The sequence below is a fragment of the Armigeres subalbatus genome, chromosome 1, assembly GCF_024139115.2.
Source record: "Armigeres subalbatus isolate Guangzhou_Male chromosome 1, GZ_Asu_2, whole genome shotgun sequence".
Taxonomy (NCBI): domain Eukaryota; kingdom Metazoa; phylum Arthropoda; class Insecta; order Diptera; family Culicidae; genus Armigeres; species Armigeres subalbatus.
In genome coordinates, this window is record NC_085139.1 from 118,726,939 (window position 1) to 118,749,067 (window position 22,129).

Sequence of the window (22,129 nt, forward strand, 5' to 3'; positions counted from 1 at the left end):
TACCCAGTAGAATGAATAATATTTCTGCTATCTCCCATCTCATAATACACAATATACACTGAAATCGGTTTCTATGTGGGGGATGCGTTCCGCTTAATCCGCAAAATTGCGTAAATTCAAAAATCCTCACAAAAATAACGATTTCATTGAAAATTAATTTTCTGCTCCCACGTGTTTCCGGGCCGAAAAATCGTGTAAAATCAGTCGCTTAAAAACGACCCCAGTGTACTGCACAATATTCTCAGACGAAGTATCGATTGTAAAACATTTGTTATTTTAAAATACTTTAAAATCCCAAGATATTGAGGTATTTGTTCGTTTAACATCGAGTAGCTACCATCAACCTGGGTGTAGTAGGTTGATAGGACAAAACATCTTTTGAAAGGATTTGATACGCTTGTGTCCCGGATTGGCCCAAGAAACATCTGGTCACTTGTAACCCATACTGGATCAACACAAACCTTCTCTTGCTTTTCAGGAGGATCTATAAGCAGCAGTAAGTCATTACTCAACAATTTTCCCAATAGTCTACTGGTACTGAGACAACCATTGACGTTACTTATTAGAGTGGGGCGCAGTTGTATGGAAAAACGCAAACTTCGTCCGATCAAGTGAGATCAAGGTTTTTCTGAATCGTTTTGGGACCCCAATCAACTGTGCAAAATATGGGCTCGATTGGTTGCGACCTCGCATGCCGCATCGCGTTTTAAATTTACATGGAGATTAGTATGGGAAAACGTACTTTTTTACATTTTTGCTATTAGCGGCTTCAATTTATCATCAATCACGTGACTCAATACGTTAGCATATAGTCTGGAAGATGCCGAAAGACTTTGCCGAAGAAGGTACGTAGCTGGAAGGTCTACAAAAAATGTTATTACATTTCGAATTTTTTTTTTAGTTTAATCCATATGCAAGAAATCAATGTTTCTGCCAGCACTACTGGACGACCTATGGATATCGAAGGGCAAAACCCATCTTTCTTCTTGTCGGATTTTTTTTCTTTGTGAAATGATTCCGGATAGCTCCCATTAGCTCTAAAGCCCTATAAGATCAATTATTTTGAAATGACACTCAGTTAAATTATTGGTCTACGTAGTTCGGCAGCGCTGGCAGAATAAACGATTTTTTGCATATGGTTTGAACACTCAATCTTCGAAGCGTTATAACTTTTTTCGTGGACGTTCCAGCAACGTGCCTTCTTCAGCAAAGTTTTTTGGCATCCTTTGGGTTAAACTTTAACGCAATGTGCCACTTGGTTTACGATGAACTAAAACCTCTAGTAGTAGAAATGCAAAAATATACGTTCTTTCATACTAATTTCCATACAAACTTCAAACGCGATGCGGAAAGCGAGGAAGCAACCAATCGGTCCCAAATTCTGCACAGTTGTTCAGGACCCAGAATGGCTTCGAAAAACCATTGATTTGAAAAAAATGACCATGACGCCCCACTCTATTACTTATTTTCAGGCAATGGCGTGGCGTAACTACATTTCATTCCTTTCACATTATATTTACTTTAAAACTAAGTGTAAAACCTAGTAAAGAGGGGTTTCAATAAGGTGCATGCAAAATTCTAGAAAATTCGATGATGATTTAGGATAATACGCAATTTATTTCTGTGCCAAAAACGGTTTACCCAAACTACAGTTACGCCTGTATGATTCTCAGCGCGAGAGAGCTTGAGCAGCCATTTTTACTTTTCCAATGATTCATTCTATGTCCTTACTAGATGCAGCTAGTATAAATTCAGAGGCTTGTGCCGAGGAATAATAGCCTTTATTTATCTGTAAAAAACTGTAAAATAACATGAACATTTATTTTTAACTTTCAGCTCCTAATCGTGGAACAGATGCATCCAGCGATAATTGATATCATCAGTAGTGCAATCAAGCAGAAATTTGCAGAGCAAACAGTCATTATCATTGCTTCCCACGAGGTACAGCATAGGGATATCTGCGAGAGACTAATAAACTTAGATAGTTTGTAACTACAATAATGTTCGGATTCTAATAAAAAAAATGACAAGCTTTTTTTTCTAAAGTCGAATACTTTATTTATGTTCAAGGAAAAAGAACCACAAATCTTTACAAATAAATAAAACAGTGAAATATATATGTATTCATGTATATCACGAATAGTGTGTTATTTTTCTTCTCTTTTTTATGTTTTGCTTCTTTTTTTGGTATTTTCATCTCCAAACATTACTCGGATCTGATTTGAGTGTTTCCGGTCACATGGTATTTTTTTGTCTTTTTTGTCTTTTTTCTTTGACTGGAAAAATATTACTATTAAGCAGCAAAATTGTATATATGTACGTTGTATATATAATATGTATTGTATATATTAGCATACCTTTGTTTTTTTATGCAATTTCAATATATTTGAGTATGTCTCTAATACAAAGTCCTGCAGAAATTTGACTCGCATTTAAATAGTGTTCAACTAAGAAATACCCTGATGATATAATAAGTAAAGGACTACCGATCATATTGGTTTTTTTCTGCTTGCTCTTTTTAATATTTGACGCGTTTGTAAGTGTGGTTGCATTAATTGCGTAACATTTGAAGAAAACTCACCAAATTTCTTTCCCACATAAATATGTTTGCGTTGTTGGAATACAACAAATAAATTTTCGATGTAAATCAACAACATCTACAAGTTTGAGAAAACTCAATTCAAACAACAACAGATGAAAAAAAGGTTTCAATAATTCGTTTTTGTATTAATTTACAATAAGTAAAAAATAATGGACAAATCAAGCTTCAACTACTCAAACATATTTGCTAGGGATTGGTTCAATTTTGAATGTTTTGCAAGTTTGTGTTTCTATTTGACTTAAGATTCCATGTAAGTGAAAATTCTACGGTCGCAAGACGACAAGCGCACTACATTCTAATGCAATGTCTCTTTGCCAACATTGCTACTAAATACAAGAGCGACGGAGAGTTTGGGGAATCAATTTGCAGGCTATTGCTGTGATTTGGTCGAGTAGTTTTCGAACATGAATGATGTCGATAGATAATTTAAATTTAACAATTATGTAATGAGTTTCTATTACTCATATATGACCAAATTCAGTCATATATGAGTTACTGGAACCAACTTCGACTGAATTGCGCTGCTAGGACAAGTTATATGTAGAGAGTGAGTGAGTATCCTAAGATAGGACAAATACTTAAGGTGAGTTACGGCGGCGTCCAAAAATGGCAGCCACAATGGCCGTGCTATCTCTCACCTCGCGTTTTTGCTCGCACAAATGTGAATATTTAGGCGGTTAGCACATCTGGAAACCATTTTTTCATGTATGCTGCAAGTGAGCAAAAGTGAAAAACTACTTTTTGCTTTTGTCTGTCGTTTACTTTTCAAGTTATGTGCCCTCAAAAGTGCTATGTAGATTTGAAATTGGGCTCCAACGCGATTCACCTTAACGTAAACTCATCAGCCTAGGGCTGAAAACCTCAGTTGTGCTTATTATACGTCTCGCGTGACTCGCCTAGCAAACATCATTTTTTGCCAAATTCAAAATTCAAATTTGAGCTCAAAAATGCAAATCGGTTCCAGAATTTTCCAAGCTTAAAAATGCAAAACTTCTGTGTATTCGATAACTCGGCACCAACATGACAAAAGGGCGAAAGAAAAGCTTCTCCCGTCGCTGGTAAACTAATTTGAGCCCACCCACGCAAGTCGAATTTATGGTAAATGGAAAAAATGAGCGCATTGTTTAACAAAGGGTGTTATTTTTGAAACAGTATACAAGCCGTGTTTTATAAAGTTTATACCTCAAAATTCAACTTGCGAAACTGGGTTGACTTGATTCATAATCAAGCCGCCTCAACTAGTTTACTCGGCGCTACCGCAGAGAATTTCTGCACATTAGGCATATAAGCGAACCTAGGCGAAATCTCAGATATTTGGCTTAAGCTATGCCGGTAGAAAGCCGTTGCTTAGGTCCTTTTGAAAAGTTAAGCGAGAACTATGCGTTCACCATTATTTCTCCTGCATGAGTCATTTTACATCACCATTCGGGAGTTTCGCCCCAGGCCCGTTTTAAATGCGTTAGAAAGTCACAAAAACCTTGTTGTTTTGGATAGCGGATCATTGTAAAACGTAGCAAGTTTTGTAACTTTTCCATCTGCACGTTGAAATGGTTCGGCATTCTTGTTGATATTGGTGAAAACATTGAAAAAGCATATTGGACTGCTCTCCCCTATATTAAGGCAATGAGCATCCTTCAAGATAAAAATAGAAAGTCACAGACAAGCAGACGTCAATTGCACGATATATGTCGGCGTTTAGTTGGTATTAAAGACCTCAGGATCTGGCTACCCAACCAAACCATAACATGCCTACATACCCGAATGAGAAGATTTAGGTACCACTAGCAACACTAAAACTAGAGCTCGGCAGAAAACCGAAAAACTGCCAACTACAATAATAAAAATGAAAACATTGGCAGATTGGCGCCACTGATCTTTCTGATTGCTGAGAACAATAGTCGTTGCCGGTTCGATTTAGAGTCAAAATAGCGTTTCAGCCAATCCCTTGTTCTAGTATTTCGAGGTACCACCAACGCAAACATCAAGCAACGAAACAAGCATTTTATGCAACCTTTGTGTTGTTGATGGTTACTTGTTATAGAACGCACACTCACTCGCTAGTTTTTTTTATCCTTTTTTTTGCACCTACACATAGTTACACTACACTCTTCTTAAGGATTTAAACTACATCATATATGTATGTTTATTTTTTTGCATTCGCTTTCTATAGTTTGTTTTTATTTGTTCTGCATTTTCGGGAGAAGTGGGGTCCGTAGGTTAAATTGGAATACAATTATATTTTAGTAGTTGCAGTGAGCCGCTCAAATTTTCACTCTTTTTAAGGTTCTCTATTTTTTTAATTTCTCTTCTTGTTTCTTTTCTTCGCCATCAGTTTTGTAAACTGGATTTACTTAACGCAATATCAATATATGTCAATGATAATAATAATAATTGATCTATTTATTTGACTGTAAATTTAAAACTCTTGCTCGTTACTTTTGTGTTCTGTTTATAATTGTTCAAAAAATAGTTCTTGTTTTAATATTTCTCGTAATTCCTTCTAAAAATTGTAATGTTTACATTTTTGGTTGTAAATATTGTGCAAAAAATTAACACTAGTAGTTTTTGTATTAAATTCTCAATATTGAGATGATTTTGAATGGATAGGAGTTTCTGTTGCTGAATAAATATTTAAGTATCTTTTTGTTGTTTTTTGTTCATTTTTTTGTGTTACATTATTATATGTGTACAACGCCAAAAATTATTATCATGTTTTTTCACCTCCAACGCAGTTCTCCAACCTCGCATACTGGGTCAGAATAGATAAAAGTACTATGCAAGGAGTTTTTTTTTTGTTTTGTTCAGATGTTTGCCTCAATTTTGCTCTGTTTGTGATATGTGACTTTACTTTAATTTTCTTTTTTACCTTAGAAATACTTTTACTAATGATGCACCCGAAGGGTGTCGACTGGATTTAGTTACTAGTTGACAAATACAATTCGATTAGGTATTCTTCAACTCTATTCTGCATCAAGATGACGCATAGAAGATGCTTTGCTTTTGTGTTATGTGTGTTTAATATATGCATTCATTTGTAAGTATAATAATGGATTTGCTGAAGTTATTGTTGTTAGGTATGTGGTTCTGTTCGATGACAAGATTTTGAAACGGTATAGATCGTGGAAGTAGTTGAATTGATCCACACACGATTGAATATGTGCTAGAAAATACATTCAAGAACATGTATCGTTTACAGAATAGGAAATATAGATAATATTTTTTCGAAAAAACGATTCTCATAAGGCTTGAATTTTGGTTTTCTATATCGTTTTTATTAACGTTTGTCACCCACTTTCTTGTGATTTGTTGTCATCGTTTAAAATGTTGTAAAATGATATATAAATATAAAACAAAATAAGTTGTTTTGGCCAAAAATTTTAAAATATAGTATAAATATTGTCTGACTTTTTCTTCTCCCAAGCCGGCATTTGAGAGAAATATTGGCTGGGCGTCTAAATATGTGATTTGAATTGAGTAGCAAAACATTTGTTACTTTGTACTAAACCTACACTAGGGATTCATAACGAGGCTTGGAATTTACCCAGAAAAATAAACGTTGTTGTCTGCAGCAGGTTTGATTGCACTAAAAGCATATGCAATGACATATTTTTTTTATTAGCTTACGCTTTCAAATCTTCCAAAAATGGATAAAATGTAGAGATGATTGGACGTTTAAAACGCTACAACTAAAATTAGAACACGGCAAAAGTATATAACATGATTTTTGCTTGCCTAAAATTTAGTTTCTTTTTTTGTGTAAGCTCTCATTGATTACTCTATATAAGAATTTTATTATTTCAAAATTTGCAAAACTTTCTGACCATCGCGTGATGTGTATAAATAATTGGTAAACTTCGATCAAGCTGATTCGTCGCAAAATAATTTCGCATTGTTTCGCAATTTTCTTGTGGACTTCGTACTTCTCTATAATGTAGATTTTACGAAAAACGGAAATTTCCAAATAAAAATAAAATGAGTGATATAAAATATGTCACAACCGTTCATGGTCTAACGTGTAGATTTTTGCTTCTATTATGTCAATTTTTTTTTTGTTTGTTTTAAAATTTTCATTTGTAAAGAAGAAACGTGGAAATGTCGTCAAGTTGTCGTTTCTTACTTTTAATACCAATATTGGTACTCTTATTGGGATTAGAACATTTACTTACAGCGGGGAATAGTCAGTTCGTTTACTAGATAACGTGGCTGCCACAAACGGTCTGTTTATTATCACGAAAAATACCTTTTTATCGAATTCAAATTTCTAAACATTTAGGAGAAATACATATAATGAATATATCATTTTTTTTTTCTCATTCTCGCTTAGTTTTTCAGTGTTTGCATTTTATTTATCTTGCAGGAAACCATTCGTGGAAAACATGTGTGTTTAATTCGCTTGCAGTTCAACCATTGTGTGTCTTAGTGTGAATAAGAAATTCAGCGCTGCATGTAAATATATATAAATGTAAAAAAATAAATGTTTTCTGCCAACACTTCTTACTTTATTTGCGGCATAAGAGTGTTGTATGGATAGCTTTCATTGGTTCTTCTACCTTTATCTTTGCATATCTCGTTGGATTAAAGCAACACTAGTGTTATGGATGTAAATGTCGAATAGTAAACTTTAGTCAACTCGTTCTTTTACTCGAGAAAATAATTTGTAGTTAATTTTATATTCAATAAAATATTGCTTTCCTGGTTTTATATTCCAATTTAGGTAGTCTGATCATTTCTTTTCTTCTCATATTAGCATGGTTGTAGGTAGTATAAATTTTATTACTTTGAAAATGGCTCAATAATTTTAAGACTTTAGTTTTATATCCTACATCAACATATTTAAACATCTCTATGACTCCACTCAACCGTGAATTTATGTTTAGTGTGTATTTTCCTAATTCAAAAACCATTGCGCCAAAAATGTATACAACTCGCAGAACGTACATCTTATCTTCTTCGTTTTGGTTTATTTGGTTAGTTTTGTGTAGTTTGGAGTTTGGATTTTTCATTATTTATTTTTCGACTGTCTTTAAAACCACTACATGACTGTATATAATATTTTGTAAAACTTTGATTACAACTTTTTTCGCTTAAAATACGTAAACTACAGGTTAAAGTCAATATATCAATATTTGAAATGTGCAACAGGACAAATTAGAAGAAAAATGTTCCGATAAGGCAATATAAAGCAAAACAATTTCTAATATGTTGAACAGTCGATTCTGCCAAAGTCTAAAATTTCTTTTGAATTGAAATAGAATATTTATCAAATTTCACTAGAGCATGTATTTACGGGAGGAGGATTCAAATCCTAAAAAAGCAAATAAGTTAATGCTGAGAGCTGATATTAGTGAATAAGCCTTCATGAACAATAGAAACACCAGGAATACGTACATATTTTTACTCGGCTGGTAAACTAATGGTTATTTTGTTCTTGGCATCTAATCGCTATGCCCTTAAAAAGAGGGGTAAGGGTGCGACAAGAGAGAGTAGACGAGAAGCGCGAAGCGAAGCGGCCATAAGATTTGACTGGTGCTGAGTTAGGAGCGTTTCAACTCACAATTGATTTGAATCGTCCATGAGTTTTGAGATGTTGAATTTTTTCTCAACATCAACACTGGCACAGCTTCAAAGCTAGAATACACTTTCCAATAATGGTTGGCTGATTATATGGAGCTTGGATTTTTCAAGCTAATTTAAAAAAATGATCTTCTGGTCGATCTGGGCCCACATTAAAAATTGCTTTCCCTGGTGCTTGGAGACTTGCTTCAATCGTTCCCGTGAACAAATCCGGAATCATTCATAGCGTACAGACCTACTGGTCAATATCTATCTTGAACTGCCGCTCTAAAGTACTTGAGACTTTTCTGCACGGCGTGCTATACCCAGCAGTAAATTCAATTATCTGTGAACATAGACTTGATTCATGAAAAAGCGTTCGATGACCTAATGGCGTATATACAGTGTAAGACAAATTGGAGAACCCTAAGAATTGAGTCACACAGCACTTCAGAGGTTCCATCGATCAAAGACCTAGAAAATTTGTTTCAACAGCTGTAGTCTTCGTTGTATTGAGCATCGCAGGTAATCATACAGCCAGCATAGAGCATATCAGATCTGTGATAGCATTATATAGTCACAAGTACGGCTAATTTAAATGCTTACAGTTACCTGGGATGTCTTAGTTACTCTCGTTATGGCCAACGCAATGATCAGATTTATACTAGCCGTATTTAGCTAATCCAGAAGCGCTTCATCAATAATTATGCTTTGCATCGCTTACCGTAGAACCTGTGGTAGAACGATCCAGCTAACTTTTCTCCATACCAAAATTGTGGTGCACTGATTAATAATCGGACCGTCAACAATGCTTCAAAGAATGTTGCTTTTCAACGTCATAACATGCAACATCGACTTTCGGTACATCTTGGAGAAGGTTCCATATCATGCACCTTCTCGTCAACTCAGAAATCGACAACTCCTATCCATGGTCACCATATTCATTACGACAAAAATTGTTCATTGCTACTAAGGCTGTGAACCATTCCACCGATTCGTTTAACTTTTAGTTAAAATTTGACATTTCGATGGTTATTTTCTCATCGTGGTTAAAATTTTACTCTGAAGCCGACCCATTTGTGTTTTGACAGATTGATGGTTATTTGAAGCGAAATGGATTTGGCGCCAATTTTCTCGCGAACAAAGTTTAACTATCGAACTGTCAAAACTAACCATGCTCCGGAGCAGGGTTATTTTTAACCACGGCGAAATAACCATCCAACTGTCAAATTTTAACTAAAAGTTAAACGAATCGGTGGAATGGTTCACAGCCTAAGGAGCGGGACCATTTGGGCAGCACCCCCTATTCCCGTCCGCAACGTTAATAACTCGACCGTGTTCCAACCAAATGGCTTATTTTTTTGTACATCACTAGATGTCGACAGAAACTAACCATGTAGGTACTAAAAAACAAATAACTCGGTTGTAATGCGATCGAGTAATGAACGTTGTGGACGGGAATAGGGGGTACTGCCCAAATGGTTCTCTACCCTACATACTATACAATCAAAAGTGATGTTGGCTTCAATGTCAGCAAAAAAGTTTTCAAAAGTAGGATTGAGACAATCAGTTGTGTAATTTACAAATTGAAGACTGTCATAAATACTCCGAGGACTAACATATTTTTTTTCAAAAATCTCACATTTTATGCAGAACTAGCAGACCCGACGAACTTCGTTTTGCCTAAAATTTATTCTCTGATTAGTTCTCAAGCTATGCAGAAATGTCTGGTTCATTTGTATGGGAGCGCCCCTTTCCAGAAGGGGTAGGGGTTTCAAACCACCACACAAACATATCTTCCCCTAAAGCGGGGACCATCTTAAAAACTTTCCCCGGCCTTAAAAACCCCTGCATACATTTTTTTTACGCCGATCGGTTTAGTAGTTTTGGAATCTATAAGGTTCAGACAGACAGCAATTCATTTTTATTTAGGGGAAGTGCTCCGATCTCCATCTCATCTCAGGGTAAAACGTCCTATCGTTGTGGTATGCCCTAATGTTGCGGTAGTGTTAAAGAAGTCCATTCTGGATATATTACCATTGAAAACAATTGTGGGTACGCTTAAACTCTTCGGATTAACGACTAGAACAGCTTTTGTTTCCGTTCAAAACGATGAAAAATCATCATTTTTCGTTAAAAATTTGAATCCTTTGAGCCTATTATTGCGGTAATGCTAAGGTCCTATAGTTGCGGTATCGCTCTCCATAAGAATTACATGCAATACCGCAACAATAGGACTGACAAAAAAATATCGCAACGGCCACTGCGTCCTATTATTGCGGTAGTTTGTTTTATTGTGATAAAAACAAAACAACATAATTTTAGCACAATTGACGTAATATTTACGAAACTATAGTTAACGAGCATCCTATTCAACTACTACAATGTGGAAGTCGACCAACAGGTAATTTTCGAAGAATATTTGTAATCAATTTTGTTTCGACACGGTGCTTAACCCCTCCATAATAGGTCGTTTTACCCTACATATATCCATCTCATCGCTAAACAAAGAAATACGGCACCAAATTCGTCGCTTCTTTTTGTCAACACGCGTGCTCACTGCTGAAAAAAATCACAAAAATAATGAACAAACAAAATTCCTTCCCTGCTTTGTTTTTTATGGGATGGAAATAGGAGCTATGAGATGAAGTGGCGAACCGTTCCCCTATATTGAGTTCTCCAAATGAATAAAAGTGTGCGTGATTCCGCAGTATTACTCTGTGTGTTTGTGATAGTTTAGCTGCAACTGGATTACCACCCACTTTTATTTTACACATCCTACACAGTGACATTAGTGTTGGTGATTCTGGCTTTGGAGAAGTCAATAGATTGCCCAAATAGCAACCAATATATTCGAAAAGTCAAAAAAAGAGAAATTCAAAAGTAACCACATGGCTTGCTGCGATCTATTTGTTAACATGACTTCAGTTCTAATAAAATATTTCATTTTTTGGATGTAAAATCATAATATTAAGAAATATGTCATAGATTTACTTCACATATCAGGAAAATTTTGAAATGTATCAACATAACTAGGCTAGGAGTATAAAGATCCAACATCTAATAATGTCCTGTTGCCGCATTCCAGCCGAACTACTCTAAAATTGAATAAGTGTCGAAGACGTTTCTAGTAACTTCAAAAGCTTTTTTTTTATCTGAGTATGTGTATATTTATAATATGGGTTCTATTTGGCTTAGGATTTTATCTTCGTGTCTGTCCATTCAACACTTTACGTTTTCGATTAACACGCAACGCGTGATTCTTGGTCTACGTGTGCACGTGCATGTGTTATAAAGCTATTTCTGAATAGCCAAGAATTGTTCACACATTTGTATTCCGTTTATTGTAACCTTCATGCCCTTTATATCATCATGAGTGTATATGCGTTCACTACATAGTTTTTTTTTTAATTGCGACATCCTCCACGTGGGAATAGTGTTTGTTTGTATACGAGATTGTTATACCCAATGGTGGTCACAAGAGTAGGGTCTACAACACATTATTTCCTTCCCAGACACGCGGTTCGCGTGTTTACTGTCTATAATTGATTCTGTTATACTAGTTGGGGGAAATCTATCACCTAAAAACATACTACAAAATTATTTTTTATTCTTTTTTTTTTGTCAAAATACATTTTTTAAATTTTTTTTCGTACTGTTTTGTCGATTTTTTTCTGTGTATAATAAATACGTGTATATAAAAGACAAGGCATAATAATATCTGAAACATAATTGAAAGATTGTTCTATAAAATGGAATAATCAAACAAGATACAATTACATGGTAAAGCGGGTCATTTAGTCACTTTAATTGTAATTGTAAAATGTACATATCCGTTTGTATTGGTGTGTATACGACTATAATATATATAAAGTGCCTCCTATAAAAGTTACAATATGACTTCGCTACTCATTTTTTTATGTGTTCATGCTTTCATAAACCAGCTACAATTACAGCGTCTCTTTTATTATTTTTTGTTACCTCAGAGGAAAAAAAGAAGCAACTTCCACTTTCCCATGGATAACGTTTTGTTTTATGGTTGCTTTAAACTTGTCACTTTTAATTCTTAGCCAGGTGCGAAGCCATGGGTGTAATAATTTTATTCCTTTCAAAACGCCTGTCTCGCCTCGTTTACAGTCAAAAGTAACAATTAGAACGATGCAAGTCTGATATTATTGTTATACTTTTCTGGTTGGATTTTGCAATACTGGATAGTTTACATTCTAGATTAAGAAGGTATTGTGTAGTATATTGAAAAAAAAAGTTAATGTATGGCGATCAATATGTTTCTGTCGTTTTTTCCATGTTGTGATTTCACGAGTGTGACGAGAAAAAGATTTATTTCATCCCTATAGTTTTAGTTTTGCAATCTGCGGGAACAAGATGAACTTTGAATATGTTTATTTTCATCTAAATATTCGTTCAACGGTTAATTTGTATAATGCCGCAAAATGAATGGAATATATGTCATACTGATTTTGAGTTTATCATGATATATTGTCTTATCTAAAGTTATTTTTGTCATTCTGCCTTCAACATTAGTGAAAATACATTTTTCTAAGCTTAGATTTGAAACTAAACCAAAAATGTAGTGCATTTCAGCGAAACAATCAACAAATAATTTAAAAAAATGATAATATTCAAAAGTTAGTAAAATAAAATAAACAATAGCAAAAATTCAGCAAAACATGTGTTTTAATACTATACCTAATATAATATGCAGCTGTGTAAAATTTCAAAGCGAAAGAAATGTTGTGATTTTATATACTAGAATTTGTTATGGGATTTGGGAAGACATTAAGTGTGTACATGTGTGCAAGTCTTCTATTCTTTCTAGCTCTATATTATTTCCAGTGTTAAATGCTAGCTGTTGCATTGGGACTCGAATCAATAAACAAAATGAAATAAATATTTAAAAAGTAAAATTAAATGACATAATTATTTAGAATTTTACAACCATTTACGTGTAGGCTTATATGTCACATTACAAATAATCCAACTTGCAGCAATTGTTTTGAACTCTTTGATTATAAACCCATTTTAAGTTTTATAACGCTCTTAAAGACCATAATTTACTCTACAAGAGTGTTATAAAACCATCATAAAACCAAAATGTTATTAGGGAAATAACTAATTAACTATGAACTGCAATTTCCAAAAGCGGACCCATTGGTGTCAACCAATAATTTACACGGGTTCATTCCCCCTGAAATGCGGATTTCGAGCTTTTCACAGTTTTTTACGGAGTACGTATCCCCAGCGTAATAACCGAGTGTAGTCTTATCATTTTCTGGCATATCTAAAAACTGGCATTGTTAAATTGATACAATCACGTGGCGGATTATCAAGCTATACAAGTCTACGACCTCGGTAAATTTATTGTATTTGGCCGAGAGTATAACACGTTATCAATGTTTCACAAGAACTCAAGGACGTGTTCAGCAACAAGTTAAACATAGAAGACGATTTAAATTATTTTGAGATGTGCTTAACTGCTTATTCATAAAATATACCTATCACATTTTCCACAATAGAGTTTAAGATATAAAAGCTTTAGGTCCAAGCAAAGTTTTTCGTTACCTTGCTAAATGGGACGATTTAGCCTGATTCTTGATGACAGCCAGTTAGCAGCGCTGATCAAGAACTGTGCGAACTGTCTATGAAGTCCTGAAAAATTATCACCAGAAGACAACAGAAATCTACACGCTTCTCAACCTTCTGCTCTGCGACAGCGATGGCAGGTCGGAAGATGACGACAATTCCCGCTTGACGGTGAAAGTTGAGAAGGCTATGCGATCCGCAGCGAACAGGTTAAGCAACGAATATCCTACCTATCACTGCTGCAAGAAAGCGGGACATCTCAAGCAAAACTGCCGCAAGTTCCAAGCGGATCAGCAGAACGGAAACTCGTCGGAGGCGGATGCTGACCGGATGTGAAGGTGAAAGTAGCACAGAATGATGCGAGAGGTGATGGGCATACGGTTACGGAAGAAAACAACAGTCGACAGAACGTTAAGCGACCACATAACCAACGGCAGTAAATTCTTCATCTCGTTCAACTTGTTCGGTGGTTCCATCACGCTTGCTGACGACAAGCACATTTAAATTCAATGAGAAGGAGGTTCGGCGTAGTATTCGGCATGCGACGGGTTCGTACTTTTCGTTTCGATGAGACAAAATCAAGCGATTTTCGGGTCAAAGGAGAATCGTTTTTCGTAGTTATGTGGTGAAAAACATCTTTCACTCACTGCTCTTTTCTCTAGAGCGAACCTAAAAGATAAACGGAAATCGTGCATTAAGGTGGCTCAAAAAACACTTTTTCAAATTTTTTGATGGGCCCTCTTATTCGGTTCTATTTGATGTCCTGATGCTCTGGACAAAATTTCAGTCAAATCGGTCAACGTTTGGGCGGTGCTAAACTCGTTGGAAGTTTATATGGAAAAATGTATGCGGATACATCCAAAAACAGTGATTTGCAGTTGGACGGCACAATTCACGATCAAGAACCATGATACTCATTCAGTTCTTGTAGAATTAAATGCAGAATGTTATGCAGAAAACCGCGAGAAGATTAGGGTTTATTAGGCAAAGATATTATCATTTTACTGGAGTGTGGTATGGGTGAATTTATTTCTTTTCAAAGGTAAAAGAAACGAAATTTGCTCAAACCCCACTTCAAAGAAATGTTAATAACTTAGCCGGGCAAACTCTAATCTTCTCGCGGTTTTCTGCATAACATTCTGTATTAAATTCTTTAAGATCTGAATGAGTATCATAGTTCTTCATCGTAAGTTAATCTGCAACTTACAACTTACGTAAGTCATCTGCAATTCATTGTTTTTGGATGTTTCGGCATACATTTTTGCATATAAACTTCCTACGAGTTTAGCACCGCCCAAACGTTGATCCATTTGGCTGAAATTTTGTCCAGAGCATCAGGGCATCAAATAGAACCAAATAAGAGGGCGGCCCATCAAAAAAATTACAAAAAGTTTTTCCCATACTAATTTGAGCCACCCTATCGTGCATACTTGATGAATTTCTTTTTTTGTTTCATAATTTTAACGCCGCACTCATTTTTGCGAAAATATTCGGTAAGCAATTAAAAAAAATATGACCGCGGGATTCAAACCTAGAACATCAGCAAAAATGGCTTTGGGTTGCGGTCACTATAACCATACCACCGCATCGACTGCATATAGGAGTTTTTGTTCCATAAAGGCCACTCTTTTGCAATTGGTGATGACACGAACAAGATGAAAGAAGCGAGAAAATGAGCAAACTTTTCACGGCACTGGAAGTGAATGACAAATGATTATCCCTCATCAGACCTTTTATCTTTCCAAAACAAAACGAAAGCGAAAATCTGCGTGGATGAGCATTCTATGCTCGTGAGAATGAGTAAGTATTACGATACCTGATCAGAAGATTGACTTCAACGAGGTGAAGTATGTTCCGCGTCTTTCCACAAATCTGGTTTCAGTCAGCAAGCCCTCTAAAAAAGCTATAGACCGTTCCGATAATTATAAATACACTAAGAAACAATCGGCAATTGGAATGTCGCTTGGTATTTCATAAAAATGTAGATTCCTCCAATAGATTACATCCCACTCTTTCACGTGATGTATTAATTCCGATTTTTTGCTTAATATTAGGAAAATATGCAGCTTTGATTTTTGCCCAATTTATTTTTTTTTTGCACAAAATGAGTTCTTTTTGGAAGGTGTTTTTATCTATAACAGAACGTATAACTATTAGATCAATAAAATTTTCAATACATAAGCATAAAAATGTATGTCTTTTCGCATTATCGACGAGGTCTGGATAAAAAATAATTTCAATGACCTGAAAGTAGCGAAAAATCTTAACAATTATTTCGAAAATGGAAGAATCATCATTAGTACGGAGTACAGACACAGCTTTAGAATCAGACGATTTTTATGTACGGTTGGCTTCATAAAGCTAGTCTCGCCAGAATGGAGGAGTCACATACTGTAACTCAGGATCTCTATTCATCAATAATAGATGGTCTTGAGTTCAGTCGATACCAAGGTATCTCAGTGACAAACATGTTACTGAGATAACTTGAGTATTTCACAGCAAAAGGGTATATCACAATAGTCCTAAAATCTGGACGCAGTGATCTTCACCCGACAAACGAGGAAAAAAAAATGTACGGTATATCTTGGGGTATGATCTGGACACTAATAACAAAGACAACATTGCTCCAAAAAGTAAAAAAACTGGTTGCATTAGTTAAATCGGGAGTTCGAGATAGTTTTTGGGGCTAGTTGCTATCAATTTTAAATTGTTCTGATTCTCGTCCGATTGGAATTATTTAATTTTTAAAATCTATAATGCTTGTCAAATGAGTGCTAAAAAAAGATCGAATGGATAAGGTAGAAAATTTATGAAATTTATGTATTTTCAAGTAATAGCTGAAAAACATGTTGTGCAAAATTCTCAAAACATAGTGGAGGAAAAAATTATACAACACGACAAATAGTCGAAACATTCTCGAATACTCGTTGTTATATGAAAGTAAATAAAATTCTAGGCCATATGCAACCATAATTACAGTAGATTGGAATTATTCAATAAACAAAGTGTATTTATAATTATCGGAACGGTCTATACAAGGTAGTTTTTCACATGGATGCGAAATTGTTGATGCCGTTCCCGGCGGTCGGTATTATCTGCGCATCGCAGAGGCAAGGCATCGTTGATAGCTAGAGAAGGTCACTGCCAGTATCAATGACACCGACGGCTGGGACATCGCCACAGGGCTGCTATAGAGAGAATCGTAATAAAACATTGAATGACTGCGGCTTGGTGTGACGTGCTGTATGGAGAGTGGAGAGCCCCGCAAACGTATCCATTGTGTGCGACTGTTAAATCAGCCAGACTCCCGTTTCCTACATTAGTGGACCGAATGAATTGCGTCACCCATAGCGGAAATTTGTACGGAAAGCCCATCACGGGCTATTATAGTCACTTCACCGTAATTTATCTTATGCCATAAGTCCGAGGCTGTCAACAATATAAAAGAATAGGTAAAGTGGGTTGAAAACCATTTCGGACGTAAGCCATATGTGCTGCAGGGAGAATTTGTGAATAATAAGCTGCGTTGCTTTTAAAAAGTCATTTGTCAGTTAAGTTGTATTCGCCTCATCAAATTGACGTAGCTGAACGCTAAAACACATCCCTTGGTGAGGCTATTCTCACAGCTACCCATCTGCAAAACAAACTACCTTCTTGATCTGTCCAGAACAGGCCATATAAACATTGGTGGGAAAAGAAGCCGCATCTTGGTCATCTCTGTGTATTCATCAGCAAAGCTTTGTGCGCGTCCCGGACGTCAAGCGAACAGTAGGAATACCAGGAATACCGGTTTGTAGATCACGAACGCAACTACCGTCAGGCTCGATTCATTGAGCTCGATAACGGTAGAGATACCGGTTTCTGCAACGAACAAGAACGCGACCGAAGATATTTAGCTGATTGTCTTTAAAGAGGTCAATGATTCAGTGATTCCCACAGACATCTAAGATAACGACGGAAAACGGTGAACTAGAAGGCTCGAGGTACACGGCCAAGGTACAGGCAGAATACGATCCGGGATGGGCTGTTGGATATACTGTGTGTGCAGCGGAAGGTCCAGTCAATCACAGAGAAGCTCGGCGAGATCCGGTGAGACGTAAAACAATGAATGAAGGACCTGTTGCATATTAGCGACATGAGACATTAAAGCTGGTTTCACGGCCGAAAGACTAGAAAGTTGTCGGCTCGAAGTGGGTTTACCTTTACAAAGTCAAACAAAATGGAGACAACCAAATCATCGCTCAAGGGTACGCCCAGCGAACAGGAATTGATGTGGGCAATTTCTTCGTTTCAGTAGGATGCCAGGCAGCATTTAGAACGCTCCTCACGGTGGCGTCGAAGCATAACAGTTCTTTAGTAGGATTTGGGTCACCGTAAAATGTGATAACTTAACGCACACTTTCGATTACGCATGACCTTCTGCCTTTCAACCATCGTCAGATCTAAAACGATTGTTTGAAACAAAAAATTAACAATCTTCATCTTAAGGACAAGCATCACAGTATCCAAATCTAAATTCACTCACGTTTTCAAGGGCACACCACTCAATACGTCACTCATCTCCTATTCGTGATGTTTGTGTTCTGAGAAGAGCTTAAAATATTCATCTTCATGGAGCAACTTCGGTCCGAATTTTGACAAACATCGCATGATTATTCAAAACATAGAATGACATAGTCAGACGACTACTCCACCAGCTCATTCATCCGACTGTCTTTGAGTGTGCTTACTATGTGTAGAAAAAAACATAATTAGCATTGTTTATATGTATTTATGTTTACCGTTCAAAGTGCCTCGCGGAAGAAAATCTGATTCAGTTCTATGTGATAAATTACTTTACAGACAATTTATGAATTTGTAGAATGTGCATAAATATCCAATGACTTATATTCAAACGAATATTGACAGTCCAGAGCCAACTATGGATGTGTCTGGAAGTGTGCTGATTAGTGAAGAATGGTTGACTTCACCAAAAAATTTCGATTATTTTACACTCTGGTTCTGAGTGAACGTATTTTCCACACCAGGCCATTGTACGCAGATTCAATACCACAACATTCATATTAGCTGCATATTAGCGGTCACGCTAGTGCCATCAACCTCCTCGCCTGGTTTTCAATTCTCTCCAGAATCTCTGCTCTGTTGAAGCTGAAATTCTTCCAGATGATGATTTGTGTAATAACCGAAGCATCTACTACGGTTACGCCAGTCAACCAGGAGCTGTAATCGGCGTAGCACCAAATTAGAATTTGGATTGGAAGCCGGGGCTTCCGAACTTAACTTTCTTCCGAAGTTTTATCTGTCAAACTGCCAGCGGATTTTAAATTAACCATTTATATAGGGCTTTACGACACTGGTCTGTGCAATCATATTGAGATGCTGTTGAAGGTTTTCGAAATGGAAGTGTACGATATAACGATGTCGCCGATGGACCCTGACCACTGAAAAATTCTCGATGCTAAAGAGGTATTAGCAGATCTAAGGTCCTACCGTAGGCCCAAATGCCAATTCAGCAGGAATGAAGTGTTCTATTATATGTTGCTGGTATGGGCTGCTTCTCAGATTCTGTTTTTTCGTTCTATTGTTTAAATTGGTTTGTTATGATTGAGAGAGACATAAGCCTCTCATTTATCGTCGTATTATCAAATGAGAGCGAATTCGTTTTTTTTATACTTTATTAACTTGATTTTTTAACTATTTTAAGTTCATCATGTAACAGAGAATTCTTCAATGCTTGGTAGCCTTCCATCGATTCTTATAATCAAGGAAAGCCATATGATGCTTTTTATATATAAAAGATATATAGGCAATTCATATGTACGATAGTGGACAAGTCTATAAGTTGCAATAGTGAAAAAAACTAAAACAGAAAATAAAATAATATCAATAATAATGGACAATAAATCAACTGTTTCAAAATTCAGTTCAAATTCGATAAAAAAAATCCTGACGGATAAAAAAGATTTCGTTTTTCATGAGATTATAATTGTTTTTGTGAATAAAGCATGTCATATTGGAATATAGTTCAGTTCGTTATAAATGAAAACATGATTGATCCGACAAGTTATTCTATCGAACGCTGCTGCAATACCCATAATTAAATCAAACTAGAAGTTAAACACAGGGCTTAAGGAACAACGAAATAAAAACAAACAAGATAAAAGTAAATAAATTGTAAACTTTATTTGCTCGAACTTATATTGTATATTACTAGTCGGCGCTGCACTATGTATATATGTGTTTGTGTATAATTTAAAAAGTAAAAAGCAAAAAAAAAACAATCATTAAAAATTGTGCAATAGGCACTCCAGTACTATGAAAAAAGTTAAACTTCTAATAAAAACGCACTAAACCACTATAAAATGTTACTCGTTGACAAAAGTGTAAAAGTAGTAAATATATCATCACTTGTTTTTTTTTTTCATAAAAAAATAAGGCGGGAACATTTGTTTTTTTTTTATAATAATATTTACGATCATTTTTCTCGTCCTCAATGGTCAAGCTAATTTTTTTTTTTCATTTTATGTTTCTTTGATTTGCTGTTTTCTACGAACATACGCTATATACGCTCTCAAATGTATGTTGATGGCTTTGACTGCTACTGCATTTACTTGTTCAATAGGTGTTGTCTAGTAATCTGTTATGCTACAGTGCTTATTAACGCAACTGTTGAGTTTGCCTCTTGATGTGCTTTTTCTCTGAATGCCTATTTGTTCTGTCGATTAATTGGATGGAATGAGAAATGTGACTTTCGTCTAGTGTGTGTATATGTATATATCATCATTGCTAGCTCAGTGCCAAAATCATAAAGAAGAGATACCCGAGAACACTCGTTTGCGGGTTTTGGGGTTACACAATCTTTGCAATGACTACACATTGTTCTGGCTTTTATTTAATTACATACCAAACTGATTTTAATCGTATTAACGTTCAATCACACACAAAAATACAATGCATTTTTGCTATTACCAATGGTACCACATTATTATGAGTCATTTTCATTTCAATAATATTCATGGCTCTTTCTTCTTGTGCTGGCATTACATGCCCAAGTGTTTTTCGGGTCATGCTGCTAGCAGCGATGGTCATGAAATCAGACACTGGTTAACGAAGCTATAACAACCTGAAGTTCAATGTCCACAACGAAGAAGTGATACCGGGAAAAAATATACAGTCAGTTTGTTGAACCCAGATAGAATTTTGTTGTAGCCGATTATTTTTTTTTTCTTTTCAAAATTCGACGTTGGTTATTAATATCCCAGTACCAGCAATACTTGTAAAAAGAAACCAGCTTAAGTAAGAACTAAGCCAGCCAAGTTTCTACCATAAAAATATATTAAAAAAACACCTAAAACCCTGTCGCAAGAACTGAATTCCAGTCGAGTTGCCCGTAGATTTGTTTGTGATTGACGACATATAAGGGACAGAATATTCAAAAGCGTGGATTCCATACCATACTATGGAAGCTTGCGGCCATCAGCAGAGTAGCATTCAGTTGGAGTTGTTTTGTTCTGTAAATATGTCTAGGTAAACGGAGTGTGCATGATTTAATTTTTCTCATTGATCGCTGATTTTGTCACTTTACCTAAGAGGTTTAAAATGCGGTGAAAAATATTCTTTCAATACGGTACGTTTTCTGCACGATTTCCTCCGATGTTTTATTCTGTTCTTCGTATATATAAGAGCAATTCATAATAATATGTAAATAGTTTCTTGTTCATTATTAGTTTATTCGTCGTATGAGAAAAAGGTATTTTATTGTAATTTGTGTGCCTTCCTAATACGGGGTCTTTCGTTTGTTTGCAATATAAAATATAGATGGTGACCGGGTTATATTGATTAGGTTCTGCTTTTTAAATATTTTATCTACTTTTGTTTATATAAATATAATTTTGTACATGACTGTTCTGCAGAATAAAATGTTCACGAATCGTCGTTAAATAAGAGAACAACGCCAAAATTCGTGAATAGCAAAACTTGTAAACATTTGTGAAGAAATTTAAATTTAATCACACTTAATCGCCGTGCAAAGAAAACAAAACAATGATTTGTGAAACATTAGAAATTTTCTACACAGGATCAAAAAAATCCAAAAAAATGGTTGCTGTTTTGATTTACTAGAAACTAACGTATACATTAAAACATGGACAACTACGCTCGATGGTTTGTTCGTACTGCCAGTTCCACTCCGTAACGAAGAAGTTTGGACATCGTGAGTCATATCGTGTTCACGGGTTTCAACGATCCGAGACTAGAACTACGAGTCATCACCGACTGTCCCATCACTTTAATATCAATCTTGGTAATCAAATGCATCGCTGTCAAATCATCGTGACAATGGCCTAATGCAGAAAAGACGTAGTGAACTTGACA

The 22,129-nt window shown here is 35.6% G+C and overlaps 1 protein-coding gene and 1 long non-coding RNA gene across 4 annotated transcripts in view; one reads left to right on the top strand and one right to left on the bottom strand.

Annotated features, from left to right (window-relative positions):
• LOC134205030 (ATP-binding cassette sub-family C member 12-like) overlaps window positions 1-3,724 on the top strand; it is a 68,577-nt gene extending 64,853 nt beyond the window's left edge. For all 3 annotated transcript variants that reach the window (XM_062679893.1, XM_062679892.1, XM_062679894.1), the window contains one exon: window positions 1,837-3,724. In XM_062679893.1, the coding sequence (XP_062535877.1) occupies window positions 1,837-1,992 (156 nt within the window). In that variant the 3' untranslated portion in view covers window positions 1,993-3,724. The remainder of the gene's footprint in view (window positions 1-1,836) is intronic.
• On the bottom strand, window positions 2,033-14,740 carry LOC134205035 (uncharacterized). The gene is made up of 2 exons (XR_009978043.1): window positions 3,429-14,740; window positions 2,033-3,179 (listed from the first exon to the last, which is right to left on the bottom strand). It is a non-coding gene; the product is annotated as an uncharacterized LOC134205035 (long non-coding RNA).
• Window positions 14,741-22,129: the final 7,389 nt, after the last annotated feature.